This window comes from Mastomys coucha, unplaced genomic scaffold (assembly GCF_008632895.1).
Source record: "Mastomys coucha isolate ucsf_1 unplaced genomic scaffold, UCSF_Mcou_1 pScaffold21, whole genome shotgun sequence".
NCBI lineage: Eukaryota > Metazoa > Chordata > Mammalia > Rodentia > Muridae > Mastomys > Mastomys coucha.
In genome coordinates this window covers 97024333-97037462 of record NW_022196904.1, presented here as the reverse complement: position 1 = coordinate 97037462, position 13130 = coordinate 97024333, and the positions used below count along the sequence as shown (strand labels likewise).

Here is a 13130-nt window from a genome sequence, read left to right as displayed (position 1 = left end):
CTTGATGAAAAGTGTATCATAATTTACTAAATGTTATTCATATTTTATAAATACAATTATTATTTCAAGTTACTTTAAAGAGTGATGATCTACTTAGAATCATTTAAAATAGTTAATGAGCTTACAATAAGAAGTTGCACTTGTTAATTATTGTGATTATTCTTCAGATTCCTGGTTATAAAAAGAAAATTCTTCTTTCTTTAAAATTTTAATTAAGACATGACCTTACTTACAGAAATGATAGACTTATTATCAGTATCACCAACATACAGCCTCTCTATGTATTAATATTGGAAAAGTGAAATGCTAGCAGAAAACATACCTTACGTGTGCATGCCAAAGAACAATACTCAGAAGGCATTTCTCACATCCCATCATCTAAGTTCCATCAATTGAACTCTGACTATCAGGAGTCAGGTTTGGTGAGAGAACATTTATGTTAAAAGCCACTTCACCAGACTAAGTTTCATAATTTTAAATCCACAACTTTAATGACAATTATGTATGTTTTATTATAAATAAATGTAAATGATGGGTAAATATTATTTATCACACATTTCCAGGATTTCTGCTCAAACAGTTTTGAAGTTCTTATTTCACACAAATATATAAACAGTGAAAACACTGAATAAAATAATAATTTTGGGTACAATGTTTTAAATAATACAGATTAGCTTCTGATGTTCTTTGTGAATGTAATAAATGAAATCAAGTGAACTATTTATAAATACTTTCCTGTTCTGTCTTTATCACAGCCTTGATCTGGCAACAGCTATACTGCCCCATGGCTTTCCTGGAGGATGGAAACCACACTGAAGTGAATGAGTTCATTTTATTGGGTTTAACAGATGACCCAGTCCTTAGAATTATCCTCTTCACCATCATCCTGTGCATCTACCTGGTGACTGTGTCTGGGAACCTCAGCACCATCCTTCTCATTACAGTATCTTCCCAGCTCCATCACCCCATGTACTTTTTCCTCAGGCATTTGGCTTCTTTGGACATAGGCTACTCATCTTCTGTGACACCCAATATGCTTGTCAACTTCCTGGTGGAGAAAAACACCATATCCTACATTGGATGTGGTATCCAGCTCAGCTCAGCTGCTTTTTTTGGGACAGCTGAATGCTTCCTTCTGGCCACCATGGCTTATGATCGCTTTGTAGCAATCTGCAACCCATTGCTTTATTCTACCAAAATGTGCAAACAAACCTGTGTCCAGTTGGTTGTAGGATCTTACATAGGGGGTTTTCTTAATGCTTCCTTTGCCATAGTTTCTTTTTTTTCTTTTCTCTTCTGTGGACCAAATAGAATCAATCACTTTTACTGTGATTTTTTTCCTTTGGTGGAACTCTCTTGTTCTGATATCAATGTTTCTGTAGTTGCTACCTCATTTTTTTCTGCTTCAGTTACTATTATCACAATGTTTGTCATAGCCATCTCCTATGCCTACATCCTCATCACCATCCTGAAGATGCGCTCCACAGAGGGCCGCCACAAGGCTTTCTCCACCTGCACCTCTCACCTCACTGCAGTCATTCTGTTCTATGGAACTGTCACATTCATCTATGTGATCCCCAAGTCCAACTACTCCACTGACCAGAACAAGGTGGCATCTGTGTTTTACATAGTAGTGATCCCCATGTTGAATCCCCTCATCTATAGCCTCAAGAATAATGAGATTAAGGGTGCTCTCAGGAGACAGCTTGGTAAGAAAACCTTCTAGAGTAATACACACACACACACACACACACACACACATGCACACACACACACACACACAAATATTACACACATATGTATATATGAAACAATGGCAATCACCCAAGAGTGATGTGACACCCATCTCATTTTGTGCTTATTATCCTTCCTTATACCCCTCATTTTGTTTTTCTCCTTGTATATATAGCTATTTTATATTATTTATTTTTTATTTTACATATGTCTTTCAGAATTTTGTATATTGTGCTTTGATAATGGTGCACCTTCTCTCTAACTCCTCTGCCCTACACTCCCAATTCCGTGTTCTTTTATTTTCTCAAATAATATTTGTGCTGTCTGCATATACTTAGTTGTATAGGAATCACCAGAATCATGATTAGCCTTCTAGGGGCTAATTTTTCTTCATCTGACAGATAATCACTTTCCAATAACTCTTCAATTGGGGATGGAATTTGTATACATTTCTCCTACCCATTCTTATATTTTATCTGGTTTGAATTTATCAATGCTAACAGAGCTGTCATGAGTACATATCTACAACATTCGGTTGTCTCCTCAAAACTATTTATTTTGCAGTCAACTACCAACTCTGGCCCTTGAAATCTTTCCACACCCTCTTTCACAATGATTCTTGAGTTTGGAAAGAAAACAAATGTGAATTAGATGCTCCATTTAGAACTGAGCATTCCATAGTTTCTCTGAGTATTGACAAGTTGTATATTAATCACCATCTACTGTAAAAAGAAGCTGTGCTAATGACAGTTGGGAAATGCACTAATCTAAAACTATAGTAAGCCATTGTAAGTGTTTAAATACTACATCCAGTTAGCAGGATAATGGTTGTAGATTCTTCCCCAGGACCTATGACTTCTTCAGAACAGGTTTAGGACCTAGTATAGAGTTAGATGTAGGTTTCATTTTATTTATCTAGCCTTCATTCCAGTCAGAAAGTAGTTGATTACTCCCTTGACATTTATGCCACTGTAACTTTAGTAGGGAAGTCTTGTCACATTGGTTATCTTGTAGAAGTCATATGACAGATTTCCTAGACTACACATATGATATTTAAAATCATGGTCATAATAGACTACTACTACTTTAACATTTTAATTCATTCTATCTACTTTAAAATAGAATACAGATACTCTTCTATCTTCACAGTTTCTTCTTGAATTACATTTACTTGCTTTTTTCTTGTAATTATCAGGATCAGTGTTCTTGCTATTGTCCATCTGGCAGTATTTTTCCCATTCTCCGTATATACAAGTCTTTCTTAGTGTTCTGCTCAAATATCACTTGCCCCATGGTACTTTCATTGCTAGCCTATTCAAGGTAATATGCATTTCCACCACACTGCCACAACTACCTTTACCACCTCACGTCAGTTCCCCACCACATTTCTATGTTTTAAAATTTTGAATCTTTTCTAGTGTACCATCTATTGCAGTATCAGTTTCATCAGAATTATTTTATTCATTAACATCTTTAGAATCTACTTGGTTCTACAATATTATAAATGCTCAACACCTAGATACAATGTTTCAATGGTTATCCTGTACCTACCAATGAATCAATTCTAATCTCTGTCATAATATTTCTAAAAGAATTTGAGTTTATAAAGGCAGATAATGCTGTTTTTGATATCTTTTCCCTTTCTTCCTAAAGTATCCTCAAACATGTCAAGAAAGAACTAGAAATTTTCATATATATATATATATGAAATGTGTATATATGAATATATATGTATATATAATGGTTTAATATTAGTCATTAGCTTATTTCTCAATTATCAAAGTTCAGATAATATTAATGTAACATTCAGAAAGTAGATGAACATTCCATTGAACCTCAGATATACAGATTCAATGTTAATTGAGAAGCTAATCTTTATGTTCAGAAAAGTGGAGTTTACATTACTAAAGCTCTAAAGTCTCATGTAGTCAGAAGCATCTTAAAAATTTGCCCAATATTTTGAAATGTTTGTCAAGTGATAAAGACTAGTAAAAAGTTTTCTGGAGTGATTGGTATACAGCTCCCAACACAAGAGTTGTTAAGATGGAGAAGAGGTTCAGTGGGAAAAGTCAATACCACCTTGCCAGATAACGCCAAAGCCAGATATGGCTTTGACTCTATGACCTACATGATCAAAGTAAAAAAGCCAAGTCACACAAGTGTTTTCTCTCTCTCTCTCTCTCTCTCTCTCTCTCTCTCTCTCTCTCTCTCTCTCTCTCTCTCTCTGTCACATACATACACATATACATTGAAAAAAAGAAACCAATGAAGCAGATTAAACAGACCAAAATACACAAGGGAATGGAATTAAAAGTAGGCTGGGAGATTGATTGAGCTGGAGAAACAGCTCAGTGGATAAGAGCATACCCTACTCTTGGGAAAGACATGGGTTCAGTTCCCAGAACTTACACTGTGGCTCACAACCATCTACAATTCCAAGTCATGGGGCTTCTTCTGCCTTTTTGCAACAAACATTTACATAAAAAGTAATTACATTCTTTAAAAAGAAAAGAAAGAATCTGGCATTGAACACTACTAGTCTATGGGGATTTAACGAATCACTCTTCTTTATGTCCTGGTCTTGAATCTCACAGTGTCTGTTCCTATGAAAACAATGTCCATGGTATTAGTAACAAATTTTACTGACACACACTTACCTTCTGCTTTCCTACTTTATATGGGAATCTCAACAGTAGAATAGTGTGTATCATAGCACCCATTCACCACATCTGGACCTTAGAAGTTTGATGCCCCTTCTCTTTGATTTATCTCATCTAACAGTCAAGTTTGTCTCCTAATGTTTTTCTACCTGTAATTTCCTTATTTTATAACTTCTCTACATGATTTTCACGGTCTGACTTCTGCTGGTAAAGAGTTTGCTTCCTAGCTGATCTCCTGGACTTACAGGTGTTAATATTTCCTAAATACAACTAACCACTTTATTACCTTGCATGAAGCCTTTGGAACTTCCAAAAGGGATAAAAACATGTTTTCACATGGAATTTATAGCTTCTGAAAACCTGTATTCAGTGGATAGCTTCTGTCACAACTTCCTACCTTCAAACCATTTCTCATCTTACGTATTTTTCATTAGTGAGTAGATATTCATAGAATGGCTCTAGCTTTGACAATCACAGGAATGATTATAACACATTAATAAAATAGCCAACCCTTTTACCCACTATCACTCCATATTTAATGTTTCATAAATGTTTTTCTCCACATACCTGATTTTTCTATTCTATGTCTAATGTTGACACTCATACCTCCATTTTCCTAATCTGCTTTTATCTAGTCCTATTGTAATATTTGGTTTGTCTGAACTATTTTCTGAAAAGTGCTCTTTTATAAAGCTGGTAGAGAAAAATGCATTACCTTGGGTTTACTACTTTCAAGTTATATTTAAATACATGTTACAATTACTTACCAAAATACCTCTAGTAAGGAAACACAGGTGTTTATACTATAGTGAAATACTTTGGAGTCATGTGAAAACTTGGGCATTTTATTATTCACACAATACCTATTGCTTAATAGATGCTCAGCCAAGCTGAATTGAATTTTCTCAAACAACACTGTAAGACCCGTGTTTTCAGTGATATGCAAGTTGCTTGCCTGGAGAGAGAAGGAGAGACAGACTATCTTTCCCAGGTCACATACTTCTTTGTGATTATTGCTCTCCTCTTTGTGGCCAAGAAGTGAAATTTTATGCCATTATCCAAAGCAGAAATCCAAACATTTGTACTCTGCCTGTTGAACCAGATGTGAAATTTGCACCCCAATATGTGTCAATTCTTTCACTATATTTTCTGCTTTCTTATGTTTTTTTTAAATTTAACAGTGTGTGTGTGTGTGTGTGTGTGTGTGTGAATTCAGGTTATCAAGGTTGGTGTTCATATTACTCAAAGAGCAATCTTGACGGTTTAATTTTATTTTCAGTTTTTCTATATTTTAAATAAGACACTATTAAAGATAAATTAGATGAGAGATTAAAAACATAAAATGCCTTTTCAGAATTTTATACTTTTCTGAATTCTCTGAATTTAATATACCTTACTTCTTTTCAGCCTTACTTTGCATCTTTCACTTAAAAATATGGCATATTTCACTCAATAGTGAATTATGAATAATTTCCATTTGGGTAGATCATAACTTCAACTTCAAAATGCAATTACCTAAAAACAAAAATAAATATAATAATGGGAATAAATCAAGTTTTCCAAGATTTATACTTCTCCCAGTGTTGGTATAATATAGGATATCTTTGCACATAGTCTCAGCAAAAGATTGACACAGTGTAATATTGAGCAAGTCCATAACAGTAAAAGCACAGGGCATGGATTATGGAATCAAAAGACTTGAATCCACTCTGATTTGGAGAAAGACTTAGATTTCTCTTATTGAAATTTCTCATCTTTGAATTGGAGAAGGTTTTAATGTCAGGTCAATAGACTTGTTGTGGAAATTAATAGTAGAAGTGGAGTTTGTTAAAGCAATTTCTCTGTGGGAAATATTAATCTTATAAATACTTTTGAACATGAGTGTGATAATGTAGCAACATCATTGGACAAGCTATTAGTAAAATAAAACTAATGATATTACTTCACTAAGTTGTTGTGTTTGTATATAGAATGAATTTAGAATAGATCTGGCACACAGCAAGGACAAATTATTGTTTGGTACATGATATTTTAAAGAGAATAATTTCTTGGTATCTGCAGACATTCCAAATTTAATATAAAATCCCTTTAAAGATTTTAAAATAGCATATAAATAAACACAGGATTGAAAGTAAGATTTAGAATAGAGAAATACAATGTTAATTTAAGCATCATGTGATAGACACTGAAAGCAACATAGATAAATAAAATATTCATAAGATTCTTCAAAGAACAGATTCTATGAATATATTCTGACAGTTGCCTTCCTCAGGGCCTCCTTGACATCTCTGTTCCTCAAACTATAGATGAGGGGGTTCAACATGGGAATCACCACTGTGTAGAACAGAGATACTATCCTGTTCTGCTTAGTTGAGTAACTTGACTTGGGCATCACATAAATGAAGGTAATGGTCCCATAGTAGAGTGTGACTGCAGTGAGGTGGGAGGTGCAGGTGGAAAAGGCCTTGTGGCGGCCCTCAGTAGAGTGCATCTTCAGAATGGTGATAAGTATGTAGATGTAGGAGACAGCTATGACAAACACTGTCACTACAATAATGGATCCAGCAGAGATGGAGGGAATGATTCCAATAATGGAGACATCTGAGCATGAGAGTTTTAACAAAGGGGAGAAATCACAGAAGAAATGATCTATCTGATTTGCTCCACAAAAGGACAGACTTAACAAACAACTAGTAAATGTCCATGCATTCACACAGCCACCCACATAGGATGCCCCAACTAAGAGGAGACAAATTTGGGACGACATATGTGTAGAGTAGAGTAAGGGTGAACAGATAGCTACGTATCTGTCATAGGCCATGGCAGCCAGCAGGAAGCATTCAGCTGTCCCAAAGGTCACAACAGAACAGAGTTGTGCTTCACAGGCATACACAGGGAGGGCTGTTCCATGTACAATGAATCCTATCAGCATTATAGGTGTAACTGATGTGGAATAGCCAATGTCCACAAAAGCCAGATGGCTAAGAAACATGTACATGGGGGTTTGGAGCTGGGGACAGCTTCTTACTAAATTTATTATGCTGATATTTCCTACTATGGTGACAATGTATATTCCAAGAAAAAACACAAAGAAGATGACACAGAGTGTAGGATCATCTGTTAATCCCAAAAGGATGAACTCTGTCACTGTAGTGTGGTTTCCAGACTTCATCTCTCTTGTATGGATTATCTCTGTGGAGGGAAATTATGAAATCTTTTGTTTAATGTTCTTATTATATATAATTCTTGCTGTATATAGTTATTCAGCAACTCAATCAGGTATAACTTTATATCAATATGTACATATCAGGGTTCTTCTTTATTGTGGGTTTTAACTCTGTACATAACATGAGAATCAGTCTCACTCTCTGACATGCCATGTGATTTCTGTTGAAAGCACTTCTTCTGCATTCTATTACAGGCAGATCTGTTTCCTAAGGTTCAGATCTAGTTTCAAAGTGGTATTAGGATTATCATTTTGCTCACTGATACACTGAAATCCAAAACATGTCTAGCAGCTAGTCTCATAAGCCCTTCTCTTCAATCACTCCTCCTCTAATTTATATTTATAGAATAGCACCCAGTCTGCTGTTTCTGTTTTTGGAGACATTCTGGCATATACCAAAGTTAAGAATTTTATATGTTTTTCTGAGAAGTCTGTTCCTTGGAAACATTTAAATGACATTAGCACATTTCAAGAAAACAATTTGATAGTAGCATTTTAGCTTTACACTTTCAGATAAAAATTGTGTTACATTATAATTTATTGTAAACAAGTTTTGAGAATGGTCTGATGAAACACTAAATTGGTCTTAATCTCATGATTTAATTTTATTTAATTACTTGATGTTAATTTAAAGGAATATTAATTACTTCCTTTTAGATAATCACCATTTGAATATTGCTTTTGGATACTCATCTTTACTTTTAGAACTAGTAACATTAATATAAAAAACAAGCCTTACAAGAAAACAAAATTAGAGACTGATCAATTTAAATAATATTATTTTCACTTACTTTTCTTAAGACAATAATTCAAAAGAAGTATGTCTGTGTTCAAAGATCATTTTAACCTGGTGACAGGGCATAATGAAAATACTAAACCAATTTGTTCCCTGCTGCTTACTAATTATTTTGTGTGTGTACTTTGGTGCATTTTAATTGAAGGGTTTGTGCCTTTTGTGTTTAGCCACTTCATTGTGACAAACACAAAGTTTTTGTGCTTTGAAGCAGTTCTAAAATAGCAGAAATAACTTTATATAACAATTACCATCAGTTATAAAATTTAAAAAGAAAGTTACAGCAAGCATACAGAAATTTCAGTGAAAATTAAGAAATGTCATAATATTGATACGAAATTTCACAGAATGAAAAAATATCCTAAAGGATTATTTCATATATATTTCTCAGCGGCTATGAACAATTTGTTCAGAGGACCTATGTTACATTTGAGCCAGCAACCATGTGGCTGAAAATCATCCATAACTCCAGTTCTACAGCTCCAATTCCTTCCTCTGACCTCATGTGGTGTCCCTACACACATGTAGAAAATACTCATGCATATAAATTAATATAAAATTTTAAACTTTGAAATTATTTTATGAATTTTTTCAGTGTCAGAATTTTTATTTATTCAGGTCTTCTGCCAATTACTCCAATTCCATAGTAACACTTTTGAAAAAAATCTGTTGATCACAAATCCTATGAGCTTGTGTTTTCATTTAGTGAAAGAAAATTCTGCTCTATGGGGAGGATCAGGATGACTTACCAGGCAAGACCCTGGAGAAGGATGTTCAGGATTAGTTTGGGTGGAGAAGTTGGGAGCAGTGTTAAATCCTTAATTTTTAGAACACCTCAATCTATTGAATTGTTTTAATTTGAGGGCAAACATAATAGTGTTTCTATTTAGAATATTACATTCATTAATATTATTAGTAAAATGCTTCCCATCTCCCTGAGTCAGCTTCACAGAAGAAAAACTGCATCAAATACAGCACACCAAAATCTCCATCCTCAGTTATATTTTGAAATGTATCTTAATGCTATACACGCTTTCTCACAATTTTATTCCCTTCAAGAATTGAGACATCTGCTCTGTGATTTGAAGCAGAATAGAGGATGAGGTGATGGGGGAGAAGGTATGAGGCTGACTGGGAGGACCAGAGGAAGGAGAAACTGCAGTAGGAATTTAATGTATAAGAGAAGAAAATATAAAACAGAATTTTGTTTCTATGATGCTGAGTTTCCATCCAAGACCCTTAGTTACCCACTCATAAGCACATAACTCCCTCCTACCAGCACTGTGGCAGCTCTTAAGTTTTTAAAAGCATTTACCAGAAAGAATAAGTGGCATGAATGTATTACTAACTTGAAGGTTTTTAAGTATTATCTTTTTAGAAAGTAATAATATCGTTCCTCCGATAGTTTGACTGAGATCTTTAGCTAGAGATTTGCAAAAGGCAGCAAATCAACAACTGTAGACCATTCAAGAATGTTTTACCTCAGCATCGATAACCTTTCCTTAAATGAGTTTAAGTTATTGTAATAGCAGGTATCTTACTGCCCTTGATGCTATCTTTCAGTTTAAAAATCTATTTTTAAATCCTCTCAGTCTCACACCATAATTTTAATGGTACAAAACATCTATTTTTTCATACAAAGCCCTTAAACATTTGATCAGAGCTATTATGCCTCTTCTGCCTTACTAGTTCTAAACGTAAGCATCTACAATCCCTGTTGTCCTTTATACTCTGGTATGCTTTCCAGATTTTGAAATTCTTTTTGTGAAATACTGCACACAAATACTGGTCTTAAGGAGTGAGGCTATTCCTACTCTACCTTCTTCCTCAGCGGAGTTCAGGAGGGGAAATCATACTCCTCTTGTGATTGTCTAAGTGTCCAACTATGTTGCCTACAGACTCTGTGGGTTGCAATCAGGCAAGGCAAATGCTAGGCATGCAAAATTTTTAAAATTTGGTTCTTAGACTTTGTACCTGTACGGTGGGATTGTTAGCCACTGTAATTTTGTTGTGAAATTAAAAGAAATATTTTATAAAATTAAAAAACTACTATCTAAAAATTTCCAGAGGTATTTGATCACATGCCATGATTAAGCAACATTTAATTTTAAATAAATATAATATTTCCTTGGGCTTTTATTTATTCAGTGTTTTGAGGATATGTATTATTTTTTTTTTCATTCAACATTTCAGAGAATTTTTACCACAACTCTAAGGAAAGCAGAAGTTACAGACTCTGTCATTTCCTCTATTCGTGACTAAGCCATTCATATCCATTAACACCTGTGCACTAATGTTCTCTTTTCCTCTTCATTGAACACTAAAAGTCTATATCTCTGAGTGCCCCACTTGCTGGTTGACTCAAGTCAGTAACTATGGCCCTATAGCATTTCCCTGGATTGAACACCCACCTGTGTAGATAAACAGTGACTATAGAAGTGTGACCTAGTCCGATCAAATATCATTTTGCTTGTGTTTGTTTTTTTTCCTCTGATTTCCTTTTCATAGTCTCTTCTGCTCAGACTTAGCAAAGGTTTTACCAAAGACATTTCACATTTTCCTGATGTCCAGGAAAGAATTTTCTAAGTGTGCCAGGCTTACCATTACATAGCAACTCTTGTAAAAATCAGCTTTCTCACAGATGTCAAGAGCTAACCCCTATAAACAGTTCAATTCCTATCAAATTCTTCTTGAACTAATAAGTATTCATCTTAATATGAATTAATCCCATACTTACACTTAAATGCAAAATTACTGATGCTGAATTTCAAAGAAGAGTCTATAAAGAAGATCCTATTTGTTCTTATATTTGAAAACTCCAAACTAGGAAGCACTGAGTGCCATACTTGGTTAAGGACCATAGTTACATACAGGTGGTGTGGATGACAGCAAGTGCCTGTGTGATGGTGGGAGAGAAGAGATGTCAAATATCAACATGACAAATCCTCTGGGGTGACTGATGCTTGTCCCTTTGAGATAAAAGTTCATGGGCTTGTTGTACATAAATGACTTATGGAACTAGATGTCTCATTATGGCATCTTTCAAGGATTTGTTTACTACAACAAAATGTAACAAATTTTCTTACAAAAATGTTCCAAGTTTACATTGAATCTGGTTTCAACATTTTAATACGTACTTACAGACAAATATTTTACATTGTTATCTGTCACATTTACCATTATATGTTTGGAAAACTTGAAGGTAAACTGCATGCAAAGTTGAGTTATAAATAACAAAACTTTGTATGAAGACATTCCTATTATCATATCAGAAGGAAGAATATGGATGCTTGGAAAGTAAAATAAAAACTAAGATTACAAGAGTTTAGATGTCTTCTATAATGGCAGCAGTGTCAGATGTCACATCTTGAGTAATGACCTTGATGTATGTCAATCACAGAACAATATCACTTCTACAACCCAAAGGTGCAGTCTTACTATATTTCTCTTGCTAACCATAATTTCAGAAGCCCTTTTAGCCTCACATCCAAAGACGTGTTTAAACCACTATAGCACTTAGAAGTACTATTTCTTTATTCTTCCTTTTATACTGATATTTATATAAAGTATTTTATACACACTGAACCTTCAAAGCAATTTTAAAATGTAGGTTCTTTTATTGTTTTCATTTTTCCCTTGATAGAAAGTGAAATTTCTGTGTCCAGTGTTTCCCATTTTAAAGTTTCAACATTAATATTGAAGAGACGACTTCCAGCAGATAGACACAACCCCCAGTGTAGGGATAAAGTTATCAACCTATCATCAAAATTTTAGCCAGATTGTACCTTTCTAAAAGAAATACAGGGACAAAAATGGAGCAGATATTGAAGGCAAGGCCATCCAGTGACCAGCCCAATTTGGGATTCATCCCATGGGCAGGCACCAAATTCTGACACTATTATTGATGCTACTTCATGCTTGCAGATGGGAGCCTTACATGTCTGTCCTCTGAGAGACTCTACCAGAAGTTGACTGAGACAGATGCAGATACTTACAGCCAACAATTGGACTGAACTAGAGGCCCCTATGGAAGAGTGAGGAGAAGGATTGCAGGAGCTGAACGAGATGGTAACTCCATAGGAAAACCAACATTATTAACTAACCTGGACCCCTGGGAGCTCCCAGAGACTAAGCCATCGATCAAGGTGCATACATAGGCTGATCGGTGGTCCTGACACATATATAGCAGAGGACTACCTTCTCAGGCCTCAGTGCTAGAAGATGACCCTAATCCTGTAAAGTCTTTATGCCCCAGGGAAGATGACTTGGGGGATGATGGAAAGGTGGAGGGATGGGGAGTGGAGGGATAGATAAGGGTGTGTAAGCAGGTATGGGGGAGCATCCTCTCAGAGGCAAAGGGGACGATGGAGGGGATGAAGAATTCTTGAAGTGGAGACCAGGAAGGTGAGCAACATTTGGAATGTAAATGAAGAAAGAGAGAGAGAGAGAGAGAGAGAGAGAGAGAGAGAGAGAGAGAGAGAGGAACAAGCTTGGGAACTTTCATTTTTTCTGATGTTACATAGTTGGGAATATTGACAGCAGTCTTATGGGAGTAGCACCACACAAAACTAAGGATTCATGAAAATTAATTGTGGATTAAAGAAGGTTAAATGAGGTAGGACCTGACATGAAGGCTGCTTCAATCAATATTTTTTTTTTTTAGATATTTTCTTTATTTACATGTAAACTTCTCCATTCCCAGTTTCCCCTCCAAAAA

At 35.1% G+C, this 13130-nt stretch overlaps 2 protein-coding genes across 3 annotated transcripts in view; one reads left to right on the top strand and one right to left on the bottom strand.

Annotated features, from left to right (window-relative positions):
• Positions 1-784: 784 nt before the first annotated feature.
• On the top strand, positions 785-1726 carry LOC116100831 (olfactory receptor 492). Its single transcript, XM_031384558.1, has one exon. It carries the CDS (start codon positions 785-787, stop codon positions 1724-1726), a length of 942 nt encoding a protein of 313 aa, XP_031240418.1.
• A 4907-nt stretch (positions 1727-6633) lies between these two features.
• The window catches only part of LOC116100829 (olfactory receptor 491), a 9646-nt gene continuing 3149 nt past the window's right edge, over positions 6634-13130 (bottom strand). The window contains exon 2 of one of the 2 annotated variants that reach the window (XM_031384557.1): positions 6634-7414. In XM_031384557.1, coding sequence (XP_031240417.1) covers positions 6634-7392 — 759 coding nt within the window. In that variant the 5' untranslated portion in view covers positions 7393-7414. Of the gene's footprint in view, positions 7567-13130 lie in introns of those variants that run through there. The other variant, XM_031384556.1, reaches the window with a different exon arrangement.